We start from the raw sequence: 20,584 nt of genomic DNA on the forward strand, positions 1-20,584 counted from the left end.
GCACCTTCCCTTCTCCTCCTCCTCCTCCCCCCACTTTCAGTCCCTTACCCTCCCAGGTCAGTCTCTTCTTGACCAGTACACCTTTACTTTCCCCCTCCTTTCTATCCCTTCCTCTGCTCCCATTGGCAACTGAATTCTACCCTCCCCCCATTCCTCCAGATATCCACTTAGGGTCCCAAGGCTAGAGCCAAATCTCCCAAGCAGGCCTGGTGGGGCAGACAGATGGGAGTGGCTTCATCTCTATGCCCTGCTCCCCCACCCAACACCCCCCACCCCCAGATAGCCAAAGACCCCACTTTGTTTTTGTTTTTGTTTTGTTTTAGGTTTTTTGCAAGGCAAATGCGGTTAAGTAGCTTGCCCAAGGCCACACAGCTAGGTCATTATTAAGTGTCTGAGACTGGATTTGAACCCAGGGCCGGTGCTTTATCCACGCTACCTAGCCGCCCTAAGAGCCCCCACTTTGTAGGCTGCTGGTCTCAAGTCTCTCTGGAACATCCAGCCATTAGACCTTCAGCTTGTGGACTGTTTCTCTGTCCATTTTTCTGCAACTGAGTTTGTCTGTATGGACTTCCCCCCAAAATGTCGCCCTCTGGAAGGGCTGAATGGGATGGCATCCATGCCCATCATCTGTGGTCCCTCTGCCAAGCCACACCCCACCTTCCAAGGAAGCACAAAAGGAAAGAGGAGCATTTAATTAAGGGTCCCAGCTCTCCTATCAACAGACACACCTGCTGCCGGGTAGTGCAAGGCCACCGCGATTCAAGAATAGGAGGGAGGCCAGTGGCCAGGAGTCAGGGAGTTCTTAAAGCTCTCTGGAGGGGCACAAAGCCCTCTGCCCTCTGGGCAGGTAATTCAGAATGGAGGGGTGACTTGACCAGGGTTGCCAGCCTTCCTTCCTCCAGCAAACACTGACGGAGTCTCTTCTCTGAGTAAGGCACTTAGTTGGGGGCTGGGTCTCACCCTTGAGGGACCCACACCTAGCACCCAGGAGCTTCCCACCCCCCTAGGGGGATGAGGAGTTAAGGCTTCTTGCTGTCAGCTTCACTTTGAGAGTCTTGGCAAAGGCTTCTCCTTTCTCGTAGTAAGCGGCCTCGTTCACAAACACGGGATACACAGTGCTGTCTCCATCAAATGGAATGGTCTTCCCATCCAGGGTGAGAAACATGGGGTCCCCAGGGTTCAGTGGCTTCCAGTCTTTATCCTTTAAGTTAAGGAGGGAAGATAAGGAAACACTAGGCTCCATTCAGCTTCCCTTTCAGGCTCTTCTAAGGAACCCCCTAGACTCAGCAGGACAAGATAAACCACCCGGTGCCCTTTTTCTCAGGCGCTGCTCCTGCCCTTTGGAGGTTTCCACCCCTGGCCTAAACTGGCAGGCAGTGCATGATTCTTGGGTCCACTTTACAGATGAGGAGACAGGGACTGCACCAGGGCCCCATGGTGAGTCAATGAATACATGTTTCCTGACTCCCCACACATCCCTGGAGAAGGGCAAGCATTTGAGAAAGAGAAGACCATGCAAACACAAACACAAGACAGGTTTCCAGGCATAGAAAAGACCAACTATGGGCAGCCTCTCTGGCTGTGCCCACTCCTGCTCTGAACCCTAAAGCAGACTAGTGCCCAGGCTGGACCATTCATGATGCCTAGGCAGGAGCCCTTGAGGCGAACTTTACCTGCAGGCTGGGGTGGATCAGAGCTGCAATTTCCCCATTTTCCTTACGAGGATAGTCAACTTTCTCTATGACCTGGTAAACTTCCAGGGAACAGGCAGGGAATTCTCTTCCTAGAAATAAACACAACAGGCTGTAAAGAAGACATGTCAACGATATCTGAAACAACATGGCCTCCAAGGTCCTGCTTTGGGAAGACGCCGGCAGCGGGAGCCTGGGGATGTCCAATCTGGCCACTGTGGAGCAGGCTGACACCAGCTCCAGGAAGAGGGTCCAGGTGTTTTCAGCTCAGGTCTGATCTCCACCATCCACATCTTGGGAAATTCCCCAGGGTTGACAGCAGCATAAATGACCAAACAAAGTCCTAGCCCTGAGAGGTCACTGGAAATATAGCCAGATCTGAGGGGAGGCCAGGAAGTCTTCCAGGTGACTTCTCAGCACCCAACCTCAATGGGGAAGGGGGTTGTAGTGAGCAGGTTTTCTCTTCCATACATCTCAACAAGGACTAGAGACTCCTCGGGGAAGGGGAGGAGTGATTTACACAGGTCACACAGGGTACCACGGCAGACTAGAGATTTGGATCCTGGGACCAAACTCAAGATCACAGAATAACTGAAAGCTGAGGCTGAAGAATGGCTATGTGACTTTGTGTCACAGAAAGGAGTTGACTGACAGAGGCAGAATGGAAAGCCAAAATTCCCAGTTCTCTCCACGGCCTTGCCCTACTTCCCAGGAAGCTTCTTGAGCATCTGGATCCTTCAGCTCCTGAAAGCTGACCTTAATGTTGAACACACTACAAAAACAGCTCTCCATGAGGTCACCAATTATCTATCCTCTCTTATTCCTCATACTCCTTGACCTTTCCACATGCACCTCATACATCTCCCACATCTTTCCCCTCATCTTCAACCATACCCTAATGACCTTAGTTTGGTCTCCATATTCCTCTTTATTTTATTTTGATGATGTTAGAATTAAATTATTAATTTGAATACTTTCTTCAAAATCCCTTTATTGATTATAATTTGCATTATATTGTGGTTAGAAAAGAATGCTTACCATTGGTTTTCTGCACTTGTTTATGAGATTTTCTTTATACCCTAGGACAAGGCTGTCCAACCTTACTTTTTAAAATTTTTATTGAAATAATAGCCAATATATTTTGATTCGTCATTTTAGTGAGAGCTCTGCAGTAGCTCAGTTTTATTTACTAAAGTATTTTAGTAAACCCACAGGGGGCTACATAAAATTGAACTGCAGGCCAGACAGCTCTGCCCTAGGAGGTGGGGTTGTAAAGATTCTATCCATGACCAAGAATGTATATATTCCTTCCTATTCCCATTTAGAATTCCATTACTTAGCTTTTTTCCTTACTTTATCTTTTTGTTGTTTTTTCTGATTCTTTTTTGGGGGGGGGTTGGAAGGCAAATGGGGTTAAGTGGCTTGCCCAAGGCCACACAGCTAGGTAATTATTAAGTGTCTGAGGTCGGATTTTAACTCAGGTGCTCCCCACTCCAGGCCCAGTGCTCTATCCACTGCGCCACCTAGCCATCCCTTTTTCTGATTCTGAATAGGGTATATTAAGGTCTTCAACTCTTTATCTTTTGTGGTCCATTCCTCCCTATGATTCAATTAACTTTTCCTTTGAGTACTTAGATGCTCTACCAATTTGTGCTATCTATGGTGCCATTAAATGAAATGTAATTTTCTTGTTTATCTAGATTTTAACATGGCTATTTTTGTTGCTGCCTTAAGATCATGATTGCTACCTTTAAATTCCTCTGAAGAATAATAAATTCTTCTCCAGCCTCTCATTTTGATTGTGTGAATCTTTGTTTCAAATGTGTTTCTTAAAAACAACACATTATGCAAAATGCAATTGTAATCTAAGTGTATGAATAAACAATTTAAAGAGGGAAGTTGCAAGGCTGTAATGCTGCAAGGTTGTTCTTTGGAGTTCTCCTTTTTGTAAGATGTATTTTTCATGATATTTTTTCTGTGTCTCCAGGAATCTAATAAACAATGTGGAAAATTTCAGAAAGTATTTGCAGCAAAAAAAAAAAACAAACAAAAAACCCACCAAAACTCAACACATTGATGGATTCTGCTTTCTAATTCCTTCTTTACCCTTTTGTTTATTGATTAATTCAGTCTGCTGACATGCATTAATTGACTGTAAATAGTAAATTTTCCCTTCATTATTACTTCTGATACTTGCTCCACAATTTGGAAAGCAATCTGATCAACAGTAACAATCCATGAGTAAAATGAGGTATTCCTATTCCATTATCTTTTCTTTCTTCTCCAAGCCCAGACCCTGATATCTGGTTCTTATGCTTTCTTTCTAATCCCTGTTTTGTGATAAACTCTGTGAAACTGAAGTCCACTTTGCTTGTGAGTATTCCCCTGAGGGCAGTTAAAAGGCATAGTGGATAGACCACCAGGTCTGGGTCTGGAAGATTCACCTTCTTGAGTTCAAATCTGGCCTCAGACACTCCTTAACTGTGTGACCCTAGGCAAATCATTTAACTCTGTTTATCTCAGTTTCCCCATCTGTAAAATAAGCTAGAAAAAGGAAATGTCAAACCAATTCAGTATATTTACCAAGAAAAACCCCAAAAGAGTTCACAGTCAGACATAACTGAAATAACTGAACAACAAGCAACACTCTCCCCTTTATGACCTTCCTCTTTTTCAGTCCCACTGGTTTCCCTGTCAAGTCTAATATATTTCTACCCCAAACTCTTTGTCATTGTATGTATATGGTTCAGATAGGAGTGAAGTCCTGAGATGCTCACACCTTCCATTGCTTCTTTCATGTTGGTATATCCATTTATATAAATTAGCAAGTTTTCCCCTTATTCTTTCTTCCAAACTGTTTTCCTTCTTTACTCTGTTTTTTAACTTTCTTAAAAACCCACAAAAACAGACCATGATAATAATACTAGCTGGTATTTATACAGATCCCACCGTGTATCACACATTGGCTAAGAGTTTTATGGATATGATTTCATTTGATCCCTACAAAAACCCTTGGAGGAATTTGCTGATGTCATCCTCATTTTAGATATGGGTATACTGAGGTAAGCAATGGTAAAATGATTTGCCCAGGGTCACATAGCTGCTAAATGACTGAGAGGAGATTTGAACTCAGGTCTTCATGAATCCAGTCCCAGAGCTCTATCCTCTGTACCATTAAGTTATCTTATTTTGGGGCGGCTAGGTGGTGTAGTGGATAAAGCACCAGCCCTGGAGTCAGGAGTACCTGGGTTCAAATGCGGTCTCAGACGCTTAATGATTGCCTAGCTGTGTGGCCCTGGGCAAGCCACTTAACCCCATTGCCTTGCAAAAACCTAAAAAAAAAAGTTATCCTATTTTACTTAGACCCTATCTTTGCCTTATTTCACCTCCTCAGTGCTTCTTGAAGAATTTAGGGTTCTGAAGGGACTCTTGTCTCCTCTCATCCTATTAGAATGTGAACACTTTTTTATTGTTTAGTCCCTTTCAGTTGCACAAACTTATTGGTCTTTCTAGGTTTCTCTTGACTCTTGTTTGGCATTTCAGAATTTCTTCTAAACTCTGACATCTTGGATGAATGAAAGACCTCTGATCCCATCTTCCCTAGTTAGGTTACATTTATTTTTCCAAGGATGTTGTAACTTGTTTTTATTCCAAACTTGGCCCTCCTTCTTTCTGGCTATTTGCAGTATTTTTAATTTCACTTGGAAGTTCTGGGTTTGGGTTATGTTTCCTGGGCATTTTGAATTAAGACCATGGGTATATCCCCCCTTCTCCTTTTACACCCTGGTTCTAATAGAGCTGGGCAGTTTGTGTGTGTGTGTGTGTGTGTGTGTGTGTGTGTGTGTGTGTGTGTATGTGTGTGTGCTATGATTTTTTTGAGATGCAGTATCCCAGTGTCCCCTTACTCTAGTCAAGTTTCCACTCAGCCTTCAAATCAATCTTCCTAAATTACAGACATGACCAAGGCAACCCCGCCTCCCCATTTAATAAACTCCAGTGTCTCTCAGTCACCTCCAGGATCAAAGACAAAATCCTCTGCTTGGCATTTAAAGTCCTTCATAAGCTAACCCCCTCTGCTCTTTCCTGTCTTCTTACAATAGTCTCAATACCATGTATTCTGTCCTCTGGAGACACTAGTCTCCCTACTGTACCTCACACAAGATGCTCCATCTGGTCCAACTGCTCCTCATGCCTGGAAGTCCTTCCTCATTTCCACCTTCTAATTCCCCTACTTCCTTCTAGGTCCTCTACTTAAAGTCTTTCCTGGCCTTCTTCAGAATACTCAAGCCTGCCTTCTGTTGTTGCTGATCCCCAGTCTATTCCATCTCTGGCTTGTCCTTTCCCCATTCAACTATAAACTCCTTGGGGGCAAGATCCCCTTTTCATCTTTCTTTGTGTCTCCATTGCTTAGCATGCTTCTGGCTCAAAGTTATGAGTGATGTCTTTTGTTGCATGAATGAATTGGATCTGAGTGAGGTAGAGCTGCACCAAGTCATTGGTTTCACTCTCTCTTCCAAAGTCAACATGATCCAGCATAGCAAGACAAAGTCAAGACAACTGAGGATGGCTCTTGTTGCATTGGAGGATCTTGGCATCTTCGATGTCTATCCAAGCTCTAAGCACTCTATAGCATCTGCTTCATTGGCTTCATAGCTGTTAGAACAAATTGTTCTCCTCAGTCCATTCCACCAGAGGAAGACTTCACAAGCTTGGAGTGAGATTCCCTTGGTTACCCTCAACCCAAATGAGCCGGCTTGTGGAAACTAATTTACCAAGGTGTGGCCACTGCACATGCTCCAGCTTCTTGGAGTCACAGGTGAACATTAGGTGACTCAGGCCACCATCAAAGGTGGAAAGCAACCCTCACACCAAGCTACTAGTCTTCCTTGAACATACCCTACACACACAAAGTAGGGCCTTCATGAATACCTACTTGCTCATAACTTTAGGGAAGTTTAGCGATTCTTGAATGCTCTCTTTTTCACCTGTTCTCCAGGCAGGCATTCTTGGTACTCAAAGCATTATGTTTTCTTCAATTTTTCTTCTGATCTTTTGATTTCTGAAAGTTGTCTCCTGGAATTGTTGAACTCTGGATGTTCCACTTGAAATTTCAGGGAGTCAGCATCTCAGGCCAGATTTTCTCACCTTGTTCTAAGTGGTTAGTCTTCTGTCACTCTTTCCTTCCAAACTCATTTCATTTTAAAGCTTTCACTTCATTTCTTCCAACTTCCCTTTTTTAAAAAATCCAATGCTTGGCTTGTGATTGCTCTGGAGTTTGCCTTTCTAGGCTCCCCACTCCTTCCTTGGGTTTGGTGTTTTTTTCTGGTAGTGAAGGCAGATTGTCCTCTCCCCCCAAGTTCATCCTACCTCATGCCCTAATGCCCCCTACCCCAGCACCAGCCCTCTCCAAACATTCCCCTGTGAGTATGGGGCTGCCATCTTTCCAGAGTATGACTTCATCTTGGTAAGTGACCCCATCACTCCTTCAATCTGTTGGTGTGCACAGCCTACCAATATCAATGTCCCTGGTCTGTTGTTCTCAGAATCCACCTTTGCCATCATTGACTTCCAGGTCTTGGGGAGTCTCTGGAGTTTCTCGACTGTCTCCAAAAACTGTTCTTGAGTTACCCCCAGAGACCCTTTGCGGTTGAGCTTGGAGGATCTGGGGAGAGGTACAATTTTCTTTCACTTAGTCTTCCCATTGGGAGTTTCTGCCATCCTGAAAAGTGGTTACTGTCAGTCTTAGGTGGCACTTGCCATGTAGCAAGACCCATTCCATCTCTACACACACACACACACACATAAACATACACAAACACATGCGTACACACATACATACATGTGACCAGAGATCCTAATCCCCACAGTGCCTCTTTCTGGGCAATGATGAGTCTCACTGATTTCTAATGAGTGTTCCTGGATTCTCTTGAAGGTGTGATCTCTGTGGACAAGGTCCTTCCTCCCCCTGTTCCAAGTTCACTGAGAAGGAAGCTCAGAAGTTATTCAGTCTCTTATTTCCACAGACAAGAAGGTAGAGACCCCAAGATGAGAAGGTAGGTAAGGCAGCTAGGTGGTGCAGTGGAGTCAGGAGGACCCAAGTTCAAATCCAGCCTCAGACATTTAATAATTGCCTAGCTGTGTGACCTTGGACAAGTCACTTAAGCCCATTGCCTTGCAAAAAGCCCCTCCCCGCCCAAAGTAAGGCAGGGCTTGGATTCAAGTTGTATTTCTGGCCCTAAATGCTGCCCCTTCCTCTCCCCCACACTAAGCCCAGGAGGGGAAGGACGGATCTCTGGGAGCTACAAAGACAAATTGAAGGAATTCTGAAATTCCTGTGGTCCAGGGATTTGGATACCCTCAGCCTCAGACTCTTCTCCCCAGCATCTCGGGAGGCCATGGTCTCAGCTAAGCCAGTCTAGAGCTTAGCATCTTCCTCTCCTATACAGGGGTCCCTCTGGCTTCCCATGGCAGGTCAACCGGACAGGAAGCCTCTTGGGAAAGGACTTGAGACTGCACTGGAGGTAGAGTCTCCCTAGATGAAACAGAGCATCAGCCCACACCCCTGCAGAGGAGGTCACTGTGCCAGTTTCCAGGGTGAGCTGGCTTGTTGTCCACCCCCATCATCTCCGTCCTTACCTTAGACATGCCCCCAGGCTAGACCATGACCTACCTTCATTGAAATATTGGATGAAATCCAGAGCATGCCGGACTACTCTTCTCATCTGATCAAGAATATCGGCTCTGAGAACTCCCTGTGACTGGGGGCCAATCTCTATACCTATGGAGAGAAGACCAAGGAGTCTGTGACATGAGACCTCCCTACTGGCCATGTGTGATGCTCCATCATTCTGACTGGTCTCTCCATTCCAGGCCTCTCAGCATTATGCAGTATGTGCAAATTCTGCCCCAGGAAGATTTCTGTGTTCCTGTGCGTTGGGACTGCCTGCAACTGGACACAGGGGAGTTGTATCTGTCCCATGTTTTGTACCAGCCTGAGCACTTCAATTTCACCAATTTGTCCTGACAGGACAGTGCCCAAGAGGCTGCTTTAAAGTGGTTTGAAATCTCTCTCATTATCAAAGAATTATAAATTGACTATTAAAAGGGAAAAGATTCCCAAACATTAGCCTTGGCCTTGAGGAGTCAGAAGGGCAAGGCACAGAAGACAAGACTCTGAGGCCATTGACTGATTCTGTAATGGAAGTTGGAGCCCTCTGCAGGGCCTGCCTATCCTCCTGGGGCTGGAACAAGAGTAGAACAAAAAGCATCCACCTCCAGTGTAGACAGAGAAGCAACCAGGGGAGGGCAACATCCAAGCAGCCATGGCAGATCCCAGAGTCCCCCAGGCTTGGACCTACCACTCAAGACAGGGGGAATCTGCCAAAGGCCTGGGACCAGAATCTTGCATTCCTTGGACTTGAAACCATGAACGAGTTTACTCAGTGACAACACAAAAGAAATGATGGCAGCTTACCTACAGGATGCTTTGCCACAGAGCGTGTAGTGGCATACTTCAGAGTAGGGTGCTCGATGAGGTACACAAAGCAGGGCAGTGGAGCCAAGGCGCTCTGCAAAGAAGACGTGGAATGTGTGATGTGCCAGTACAATTGGAACCAGGCCCAAAAGGCAGCAGATGAAGCAGGACCAACTGGCACCCTTAGGCAGAGGGAGAGTGTGACTCCTGGCCCCAGCCTCAATGTGATCATCCCCAAAGCATGACACCCCATGGAAGTCATGCCTGAAAAATGGTGGATGGGACAGAATCAACTGGTGCCCATAGGTCATGGGAGCTTGTGCCTCCTGGCCCCAACTCAATGGGACCATCCAAAATGTAAGTTAGAAAGATGAGATCCCATGGAAGCCATGCCTGAAAGATGGAGAATGAGACAGGACCAATTGGTGCCCCCAGGGGAGCATGTGCCTCCTGGTCCCAACCTCAGTGGTACTATCCACAAAGCATGAGACCCCATGGAAGTCATGCCTGAAAGACAGAGAATGAGACAGGACCAATTGGTGCCTACAAACTTCCTGCCCCCAACCTCAATGTGACAATCCACAAAGCTGCACCACAGAAGCTGCACCTGAAAGATGGAGGATGGGTCTCAAGAGCATGTGCTTCCTGGTCCTAAGTTCAAAGGAACATCCTTGTCTGGCCAATGGATCAACCTCAGACACTGTTAGGACTTTATCAGTGGAACGTGAGAAACAATAACAAACCACTGGCTTTGCTGCTGCTCCCTAAGGACCAAAGAGCTTTTCACTGGACCAGTAGATGAACCTTCCCTCTAGGTCATATCCTCCATTAGACTGTGAGCTTCTCCCATTTGCATCTGCAAGGCTCGGCACATGGTATCAACAAATACTTCATTCTTTCATTCTCATGAGTATAGAACTCATCTTCTTCCCCATCCCCCCATCTTCCCTAGCACTGTTGAGGTGATTCCCACCCTCTTACTCCCTCAGGCTCCCAACCTAGGATTCATCCCGGTCTCCTGGCTATCTCAGCCCCAGATCCAATATGGTGCCAATATGGTGCTTCGATTTTACCTCTGCACCAATTCCCCGCCTCCTCTGCTCTGACCCTGTCCCCACCCTGAGGCAGGCCTTCTCTACCCCACACAACCTCTCATTTTGTCAGCAATAGACCATTCTCCTCCTCGGTCCTATGTCTGCAAAGGTCCATGATCACTGTGCCTGTCAAGGTCAGAGCAATAACAACCAAGTGCAAGCTTCTTAGAAGGCATGGCAGCTAGAGGGTAGGGCCTGGCTCCCTGACCATCCTGGGACCTGGGGAGCTGGGGTACAATCATAAGATCACAGGAGACTCAACACAGGACTGCAAGCACACACAAGGGGCTCCCCACCCCAGCAAGGTTGTCATATACAAGATCCAGATGCGAGGGAGGAGATGGCCCAACTGTTCATACAGACAGACCAAGGGGGTGAAAAGTAGCCCCTGTGGAGGTGATGGAGTATACTGGGACAGCCAGACTACTGACTCAGCAAGAACCAGATCACCCCACCAGTTAGTCCCACCGAATCATGAAGGGACAGATGTTTTAAAATCTCAGATATTAAATGGAACTCTAAAATGGATACCTTGAAAGTTACCTTAATGTAATGAAACATCTGGATTAACAAGTCATCCTTGGATGACTCCAGAATGAGAGTGGAGCCCATGTTTGCTGTGGTGTTATGAAGGTCGAGAATCACATCGTAGGCCTCTTCACTCCCTTTTGGGCCAAACAAATGATGGATTTCCTGAGCCCTTCTGACTTCATAAGGAGAGTCCTCCTTCATTTCATTGCTGTGAGCAGAAGAGGGAAGGCGGTGGTCAAACCTGACCCAGAAATCAATCCTCTCCAGGACTCTCCCCCCCCTACCCTTCAGTGGCTTGGAGGGGGTCTGGGATCTTAGAAAGCAGGGCCACAAGTGGTGAGTGCAGAGAGACCTCCAGGTGAGGAGGACATCATGCTGGGATGGGGAGAATGAATGATCCATGGGGACTGAGGAAGAAGAGCCCTGGACCTCATGGATCCTGGAAGCATCCCCTCCCCCTTGGTCCTGGACCATGTGTGTGTCCCTGCTCTCGAGGATGGCATTCAAGCCTTTCACCAAATGGCTCCTCCTCCCCAAGCTGTGCCCTATTCTCCAGATAAATAGGACAATGCTTCCCGAGCATGCCCTCTGTCCCTTGGCTTACACAATGCCCTACAGTCCCTACCCTGCCTACCCTCACTTCCTCCCTTTTGACCAGCTAACTAGCCCTCATGCTCTAAGGCCAAAGGAGAAAACCCCAGTAGGCTGGAGTTTCCGCAATCCCACTCCCCAACCTTCCCCAGTTGAGAACTCTAAATCCAAAGCTTTTGGGGTTACTTTGCCATGCATCCCTTTGCTTATCGATTATATTTATCTGGGTCACCATTATGGTCCCTTCCTTGATGGCAAGTTTTCTGAAGGCAGGGATTGGAAGTTTTCATTTTGGACTACCCCCCCCCACTTCAGCCAGGTGTACTGAATACTGAATTTCATAAATGTGTGTTAATAAATAAATGAATAGATGGATGATTCATTCAGACAAGGAAGTGAGGAATCTATCTATGGGACCAGAAAAGTTGTATTTCTCATTCACTCACTCAAGGCTTTGGGGTCAGAAATGGGAAAGATCTTGCATGTTAATGGAGAAGGTGCTGCGGAAGGGCCCCTGGGGGGAGGAGCAGGCAGGAGGCTCAGAAAGATATCATCTAGAAGGGGCTTCCTAGAGCTGGCAGGTTGGGGCCCCAGAAGGGTCCCTAGCAGGGACCTCATGAGCTCCCCCCAGGGACTTGGATCATGTAGCACAAGAACATGAACTCTACAAAAGGAGAGCTACTGAGAAGTATAGCAAAAATACCCTGTCACCCCTGAGGAGGAGACATCATCTGCTGAATGAAGGCAGCAGAACTAAGAGGACACTGTACACATTAACAACATTGTGAGTTGCTGGGTGCAGCTCCTCTGTGCAGCTCAGAGCTAGGTCAACCCTGGGAGACCCATTATAGACCATGCCATCCACATCCAGATGAAGACAAAAACAAACACACTACAGAATCAGAATAAACACTATCTTCACTTTTCCAAAATTGCTCTTATGTTTCTCCTTCCTATCCTTTGGTTTTCCTTCTTTTCCTTTAGTTCTAAGTCCTCATGAACAAAATGACTAATATGTAAACTTGTTAAACAAAACCGTCCATGCACAATGTTCACCAGACAGTTCACCCATTGAAGGGAAGGGATGGGAAAGGAGGGTGGAAGAAAATTGTGTAACATAATTATGCATGTGAATAAATGTTGGAAAACTTTTGTAACATGTAATTGGAAAAATTAAATAAAATGTCAATTAAAAAAAGAAGAGGAGCCATCATTCCTCCATAAAGACATGTGATTTACTGATTGTCCCAAGTCCCTCTTGCTCCTACAATTGAGCCCTGGGTGATTCCTGAAGTTGACTTGCCTGAAGGTCTTTCCACTGCTATCAGCCACTGCTATTCCAGGGACTTTTCTCTTCCATAGGCCTTCTCTAGGTTTTCCCTTAGTCAAAGGGAAAGGCATATTGCTCACCACCCCTTCTTCCTCCCGGAATCCCTCTCCAGGGCTCCACCACTAAGGTGACCTGCCCCTGGAATGCCAGACCACTGGGAAGGTGAGAGATAAGGAGGCCTTGAACCTAGAAGATTTGGGGAGGGATCAGCTGTTCTGTATGGAGCCAGATAGAGGGAAAAGGTGAGGAAGAGTCAACCCAGATTGGGACCCAGGAGATCAACAGGATGGGGGAGCTGTGGGCAGTCACAGGCAAGTCAGAAAGAGGGCAGGACCTAAGAGATATGGTTCTGTTCAGGTAGGCTGAGTTAGATGCCTCTAAGACAGTCAGTGAGAAATGTCCCATTGGCAGCTGGTGAGTTGTCTGCAGAGAGATGGTCTTTGGACCCACTGGAGTTAATGATGTTGACCACCCCAATGAGAGCTGCCCTGTAAGGGCTGACTGCTCTTAAGACTTTTCAGTCATTCTCTCACTTGACACTCCCAGGAACCCCGGCAGATAAGGGCTATTTTCATACTCATTTTAGCCATGAGGAAACTGAAGCAGACAGAGGTTCAGTGTCTAAGGCTGAATTTGAAGTTGGGGCTTCCCGACTCCAGCTCCAGAGGGCTGTCCCATATGTCAGCTATGAAAGAGTGCAGAGAGGGGAGAGGACCCCACACAGAGACTGGACAGCTACCCCATTTAGTGGGCACGACCTGGATGAAGATGCGTCAGAGGTACCAAGAATGAGGCTTCAGGTAGGGAGAAGAACTGGCAAGAGCTGGGTCATAAAACTCCAGAGAAGAATAAATGGAAGCTAGTCACCTGCTTATCATGTGCCAGTGCAAAGTGGAACTGGGGGAACCAGCTGAAGGGGGGACACCCACCCTGGGGGGAGATGCTGACACATAGGGAGAAGAGAAAGGCAGCAGGCCTAGGGAAGCCAGGGGTGGGTGAGGGCCACCTGGGAGGGCCAGCTTGGAGCCTCTGGCCCCACCTCGGACCTTGAAGAATTCCTTTGTGTCTCTCATGCTCACGGAACCATAAATCAGCTGTGATTTATGATCAACCTGCCTCCATTCCTGAAAATCTATCTCAAATCCATTGACCTCATGTTAAGACTCCAAGAACAGGCCAGGCCTGGAATGGGAATCAGAAAGAGCCCCTGCCCTGAAGAAGCTTCCATGGGTCTGGGGGCTGGAGGTGGGTCAGGGTGTAAGTAGTGTAGCTCACACCAGAGAGGTAGAGGACAAAGACCTTGGGAGGTGGAAGGGGGAAGCTTGTGGAGGGGCAGGTTGGGAGGGAAAGCATTCCAGGTATGGGGGGAGGGGGGAATTGGGGTGGAGATACTCCTCCAAGGCCAGGCAGGGCATCCTCTGCTGCTCAGGCTGGGGGAGCGGGGAGAACTCCAGGGGTCTCTGTCCTTCCTGCTGGGAAGAACCCATCTGGACTCATGCTGCTTAATCCAGGCTAGGGATGGACACAGGTGCAGCCTGGTCCCAGCACATCGGTGACAGAGGCGATGCAGGACACTGGTGAAGGGGGCAGGGTCCCTTAAGTGGAAGCAAAGGTTAACAAGGTGGGTGGCCTGCTCTCTTGAGCAGTGAGAGCCCACCACCCTTCCCAGGTGGTCTCTGGGCTGCATAGTCCCTTAAGAGTGAGTCCAGCTGCCAACTCTTCCAATGTAGACAGTGTGGCCCAAGTGTCCACCCCCAGACTCTCCCCAAAGGAAGGACAGAGATCCCAGGAGATCACCATCCTGCTTCACTGATACCTAGACATAAGAATCCACTTGCAAAACAAGATTCTCAAATGAGTTTCTAAACAAACAAAAAACCCCACAAGGTTTAAGCAATGGCCAGTCACAATTCCAGAGAATTCATGATGGATCGTACTGGTCACCTCTTCCTGCCAGAGATGGTGGACTCAGGGGGAAGAACAAGGCATATTTTATGGACATGGCCAATGTGGGAATTTGTATTGTTTGACTCAGCATATCTGTTACAAAAGTTTTGCTTTTCTTTTTTTGGAATAGAGAAAAACTGTGGTTTTTGTTCAGTGAAAACATTTTTTAAAGATTCAGTTATAAAAAGAGGAACATCTGTGAGATTATGAATCAGATCAACATTGATTCCAACAACATCTAGCTTGGCACTTTCCAAAGTTCACGAAACCCTCTGGTTGATTATGAACAAGTGAAATTCCTTGGGGTGTGTGATTGGTCAAAGGCCGGGAAGCAGCTGACAGCATCCAAGGAAGGGCAACCAGAGCAGGTAGGGCTGTCCCCCTCCCCCCCTCCAGCCCCCACACAACTTACCTTAGATGAGCAGGGTCAAAGACTCGGTTCAAGTCACAGTCGATGTACCGGCACCCCTTCTGCACCGCCTGGGGATTGGTGATAAAAGGCTTCACTTGTACTCCTGCCCTCTGCACTTCGGCTCCGTCTTCCTCCCAGTGTTTCACGAGTAGCACCCCAGAGAGCTCATTCCCGTGGGTGCCCCCAAAGATTGCCACCTTCCTCAGGGGGGTCTTGGCTCCAAGGAGGGAGGCCATTCTCCCAAGCTCTCCTCACCAGTTCTGCCAACCCAAAGAGAAGATTCCCAGTCACTGGGCCAGGCCACCAGAAGGGGCTTCTAGGGCTCCCACGATGGCCTGGACAAAGTTCCTCCAGGGAATCTCGTCCTGTCTGGCCTGGCCCAGGCTGAGCTGGCGACACTCCCTCCTCTTGCCCTCCGCCCTTAGTGACCATATTTGGAGCCTAAGAGGCAAATGGCAACTCAAGATACTGTCTTTGGTCAGACTTCTGACTCCCTCAGATGGTCAACAGCCCTCAGTACACTCTGCAGAGCCAGGGCCTCAACCAAGACCAGAACTGCCGGACCCCAGCTGCCAGAATGCTGGCTCCTCTTCCCCTACCTCCACTGGTCTTCACCCCTCTCTTCTGAACGCTTAGCACCTGTGCCACCTTCTGCCCAATTGAGCTCCACAATCTAGCATCTCAAGTGGCTATTTCCCACTAAAGGACAGAAGGGTGGTTGGAGTGAGTGGACTCCTACTGGCACACCCTGGGCAGGCACACTCCAGGTGTCACGGTAGGCAGGGCCTCCTCAGATGCTAACTGATGAAGTAATTTATTCACTGATTGAACGAGGACTTAATTACCTTCGACTTCAAGTCTCTTTTAAGAGACATTTTTATGAATTTGCAGATTGAATTAAAATTCTTTGAATCTTTTCCTACTTTTTGTTAGGTGACCAGTAATGATGGGATCCCCAGGAGCTGATCAGCAAAGTCTACCACCCACAGACTGCTGAGGTCCTCCAGAGTCCATGTCCAACCAGAGGCCACCTGCCAGAGTCTTTTCCAAACCAGAGGAAAACATGTTGGGGAAACATTCCACAGGATAAGTAAAAAGGACACAGAGAGTTTGCGACTTTTGGTAGAGACTGGTGCCACTGATCTTGTCCAGTACCTCAATTAATAAACAGGGGAACAGGGAACTGGAGCAACTGACGCCCATAGTGCCAGGGACCAAGCCGGGATCTGAACTCAGGTCCTCCAATGGGATCAGAACAGAGGACATTTTCTCATCAGGTCCCCATACCTGAGACCCTTTCCCCTCACACTTCACAGATAGAGAAGTGGAAGCAGACAGAAGGGCTCTTCCGGGAGATTTCTCTGGAGATAGACAGGTCCGGTCTGAGACATGACAGTGACAAGCTCCTACTTCAGCTGGCTGCTAATGGTAGTAGAAGGTTCCACACCCATCATCTCACTTCTTCAGCATAGCAACATTGGAAAGTAGGTGACAATTTACAGATGAGGACACTGAGGCCTTTTCTAATCTCCTGACTCCTGGTAGGATCCTGAAGCCTCTGCCCAGTCTGGCTGAGATGAGCCTCTTCAGTCCTCTAGAAGGACTCCAAGTTTCAGAGAAGGGTCTGATTCCACAGGAGAGTTTCTTGGTAGCACTACAGAGAGCTCAGGTCCAATTTGAGTCAGCCCTGTGAGGGCAGTGACTATATATTCATCAGAGGGCCTTACAGGGAGTTGGCACTCACTGGATTATTGACTTGTCCAGGGTCACACGGGAAGTAAGTCTGAAGCAGGACTTGGACCCAGATCTTCCTGCCTCTTCAAGTCTACCCCTGTCTCCCTGGACTGCTCAAAGGGTGAATGACCAGAGGCAGGAGCCCTCACTGGAAGGTGAGATTTAGTCTCAGGTCTTTTAAGGATACTTCCATCCCTGGAATCTCAAGCAAACCTGCTCAAAGGGTGCTGTTCACTCCTGTCCTGGGCCGTGTGGCCTTGGAGACAAAGACTGCTCTCTGACAAGAGTTATACAGGCTCCCCTCCCTCCCTTCCCCATTGCTCCAGACACTGTTTCTTTCTTCCTTTTCTTCCCGCCTTCTAAAATCTCTCTGGATAGACAAAATTCTTCCCTGTACCCCAAAGGGATTTGCACTCGAGACCCAAGCTAAGCCATCCCCTCCTCTGACATCTAGCCCAATCCCCTTCCATTAAGCACCTCAGCCCAGCTGGAGGGCAGTCAGCTTTCCAGGAGAGTTGTCCGCAGCCATGCTGACCCTGGCTCACAGCGGTCCTCCTTCCTGAAGCGATGGGCTCCGGGACCCTCCTCAGCTCAGCCCAGCTCAGCCTGAGCTCTGCTCAGGGGCCCTCTGCTCCAGCCTGGCAGGAAGGCAAACAGCTCGGCCACCTGGGTTGCCTCAAGCCCACTTGGATCAAGTTTCCCTCTTGGTGAGCGAGAAGGAACTTGGAGGGAGAAGAGGGCCTGGCTCTCCAGTGCCGGCCTCTGCTTGCCCTTTGAATGTGGCTGGTTTGGTTTCCCAAGAGAGCAGAGGGAATTTCCAAACATGGACTGAGGGCTGGAGCGGGAGGTCTCTCCTGCCCTTGGACCAAGCCAACTTCCGAAAGAGGTTAACTCCCTGCTCCCCAGGCCCCACTCCATCCAGGGCTTACCCAAACTGGGCAGACGTGGAGGAGCTGCCATGGAGGGAGAAGCAGGCCTGGGGAAACAGCGAGGCCCCTGTTAGAATGCCCACCCTTGGCAGCTGACCCTTGCTGAGGGAGAGTTGGGGGTGGGGTGGGGGCAGGGAACTGAATGAGCTCCTACTGAATGCATGCTCCTGCAGATACAGTGGCCATTTCTACCCTGAGGATTCTCAAATCCCCACTTTCTGCCCCAATTTCTCTGCAGGCTTCTAGTCTTCAGTCACTGTCCACAGTCCATCAGTGCCCTCATCTAAACATAACCAAAATGCATCCCATTGACGTTCCCCCAAACACTCCCTAGCTCCCACCTTCCCTATTACAGTAGAGGACTACAGTCCCTCCCTGCTCCCTCAGGTTCCCAACCTAAGAGCCATCCTGGACTCCTAACCCCACCTCCCCCCCATCTAATATGGTGCCAAGGTTCCGCAATTTCCCCCCCAGTAGCCCCCTTGTCTCCTGGTACAGACCTTCATTGCCCATAGTTGGACTGTTGCAGCTGCTGCTGTGGGGACTGGGGGATTGGGGGGCAGGCGCCTGCCCCAAGTCTCTCCCCCTTCCGGTCCATTCTCCATGTCTTGCACCACCCCTCCACTCCTCCATCCCTATTTCCTTCATGATTATAATATATAAGATTCTGTCTTTGGCATTCAAAGCCCTTTTTTCTCTTCCCAGGGCTCTTGCACCTTCCTCCCCATGACGCATTCTTCCATCCAGTGACCCCAGCCCGGTCCACCTCTCAGCTTTGAGCATTCTCTCTGGCCATTCCCCAGGCCTGGAATGATCTCCTTCCTCTGACCATTGACCTCCCTGGTTTCCTTCAAACCCTAATTAGAATCCCTCTTCTCCAGGAATCTTTCTCTACCACCTCTTCATTCCAGGGCCTTCCCCTGGCAGTTATTTTCTATTCCTCTCTTATGTAGCTTGCTTGTACATATCTGCTCACATGTTGTCTCTCCCGTCAGATTGTAAGTTCTTAGAGGGCAGGGATGGGCTTTTGCCTCTTTTTGCATCCCTAGCCCTTGGCACAGGGCCTATGTGGAGCATGTTAATGAATGTTGACTAACTGACTGATGTCAGCTCTCTGAGCTCCAGTTTCTTCTGTGGTAAAATAAGGGAGCTGGATTCTGAGAGACTTAAGGCCCCTTTACCTCTAGATCCAGAAGTTTGGAATCATTTGACATCACTTATTCATTCCTAGTCATTCCCAGCTCTGTGTCATCCCCCTGTCGGCAACCCATGCCCAGGCCAGGAGGACACTGGCCCCCTGGGTATGCATGCCCCGCTCTTCTGGGTCTCAGCGTCGGCTGAGTTTCCCTTGAAATCCTAGGGTTTGGGTTTCTCAGACCCCTCAGGTCCTGCTTTGGGTGAGGGTGAGGCCAACCCACTGAGTCAGCTCTAGTCAGGGCTTGGGGACAGTGGGGAGGAGTCCCCCCATTGTCCTTTCTTTTGAATTGAATTCTTGTGCAAAGACAAAACATGTCCACGTCCCTCACCCAGACAGCCCTTAGGGAGAGCTGGGGAGCAAAGGGGTCCCTGCTGCCCCCTCCCCGGGCCTCTGGCTGCCCAGCTTTCTCCTGCCTGGCTCCCTGGCACATTCAGGGCAGGGTCGGCCCAGAGGGGGCTCCTGGGGATGAATGCTCACGCTTCTTGGAGAACTCAGGCCGCAAAGGTCTCCTATTCAAAATGGAGCTGAAAAGCTTTTATTGATTCCTTTTGTTTCTCCGGCACATTAAGCTCTGGCCCAGACTGAGCCTGGATGAAGGCCGGGCTCTGCCTCCAGGGAGCTTACAGTCTGAGGAGCCGAGTGGGGACCAGCCGGTCCGGGAAGAGCTGCAGAGGCCGGGCTCCGGGCCTGGAGGAGGGTCAGAGCTGAGGGGGGCCGGGGCCACCGGGCCGGCCTGGGGGGCCGGGGCCACAGGACCGTCCGGGGGGGGCCGGGGTCACAGGACCGTCCGGGGGGGCCGGGGTCACAGGACCGTCCGGGGGGGGCCGGGGCCACAGGACCGTCCGGGGGGGCCGGGGTCACAGTACCGTCCGGGGGGGCCGGGGCCACCGGGCCGGCCGGGGGGGCCGGGGTCACAGGACTGTCCGGGGGGGCCGGGGTCACAGTACTGTTCGGGGGGGGGCCGGGGTCACAGGACCGTCCGGGGGGGGCCGGGGTCACAGGACCGTCCGGGGGGGCCGGGGTCACCGGGACCGTCCGGGGGGGGCCGGGGCCACAGGACCGTCCGGGGGGGCCGGGGTCACAATACCGTCCGGGGGGGCCGGGGCCACCGGGCCGGCCGGGGGGGGCCGGGGTCACAGGACTGTCCGGGGGGGCCGGGGTCACAGTACTGTTCGGGGGGGCCGGGGCCACCAGGCCGGCCTGGGGGGCCGGGGTCACCGGGCCGGCCTGGGGGGCCGGGGTCACAGGACCGTCCGGGGGGGCCGGGGCCACAGGACCGTCCGGGGGGGGGGCCGGGGTCACCGGGCCGGCCTGGGGGGGCCGGGGCCACAGGACCGTCCGGGGGAGCCGGGCGGTCCTGGGCACATTCCGGCCCTGGGCACATTCCGGCCCCGCCCTTGCCCAGCTGGCCCGGGCGCCCGGAGGCTCAGGCCGGTCCCCAGGGCCTTCCCGGGCCGGGCCGCGGGCGCCCCCTGCTGACGCCAGTTACCTTGGCTCCACTCATCGCTCCCCGTGCAGGGGAGGCTTCCGGGGGCGGGCTTTAGCGGGACCTGGGGGAGGGAGAAGGGTGGGGCCGGGGCGGGGCCTCTTGAGCGACAGGTGAGAGGTACAGTCGGATTGGAAGAGGCGGGAGAGGGGCGGGGCGAGCCGGGA

General features: G+C 50.1%; 1 protein-coding gene across 3 annotated transcripts; it reads right to left on the reverse strand.

Annotated features, from left to right (window-relative positions):
- Window positions 1-295: 295 nt before the first annotated feature.
- On the reverse strand, window positions 296-20,515 carry ASPA (aspartoacylase). Of its 3 annotated transcripts, none has more exons than XM_074190535.1 (7): window positions 20,421-20,515; window positions 15,071-15,330; window positions 10,803-10,998; window positions 9,166-9,259; window positions 8,362-8,469; window positions 1,674-1,783; window positions 296-1,201 (listed from the first exon to the last, which is right to left on the reverse strand). In XM_074190535.1, the coding sequence occupies exons 2-7, from the start codon at window positions 15,304-15,306 to the stop codon at window positions 1,004-1,006; spliced, it is 942 nt and encodes a 313-aa protein (XP_074046636.1). In that variant the 5' UTR covers window positions 15,307-15,330; window positions 20,421-20,515; the 3' UTR covers window positions 296-1,003. The 3 variants fall into 3 exon arrangements, with proteins under 3 accessions (XP_074046636.1, XP_074046637.1, XP_074046638.1); XM_074190536.1 differs by lacking the exon at window positions 20,421-20,515 and adding an exon at window positions 17,282-17,591; XM_074190537.1 differs by lacking the exon at window positions 20,421-20,515 and adding an exon at window positions 15,670-15,822.
- Window positions 20,516-20,584: the final 69 nt, after the last annotated feature.

This window comes from Macrotis lagotis, chromosome 6 (genome assembly GCF_037893015.1).
Source record: "Macrotis lagotis isolate mMagLag1 chromosome 6, bilby.v1.9.chrom.fasta, whole genome shotgun sequence".
NCBI classification, from domain to species: domain Eukaryota; kingdom Metazoa; phylum Chordata; class Mammalia; order Peramelemorphia; family Peramelidae; genus Macrotis; species Macrotis lagotis.

Coding starts and splice junctions, on each gene's coding strand:
- ASPA (XM_074190535.1), bottom strand. CDS start 15,306: ATGGCCTCCCTCCTTGGAGCCAAGACCCCCCTGAGGAAGGTGGCAATC. Junction 9,260..10,802: donor AGATGTTTCATTACATTAAG/GTAACTTTCAAG, acceptor TCTTCTTTGCAG/AGCGCCTTGGCTCCACTGCC. Junction 1,202..1,673: donor TGATCCACCCCAGCCTGCAG/GTAAAGTTCGCC, acceptor CTTAACTTAAAG/GATAAAGACTGGAAGCCACT.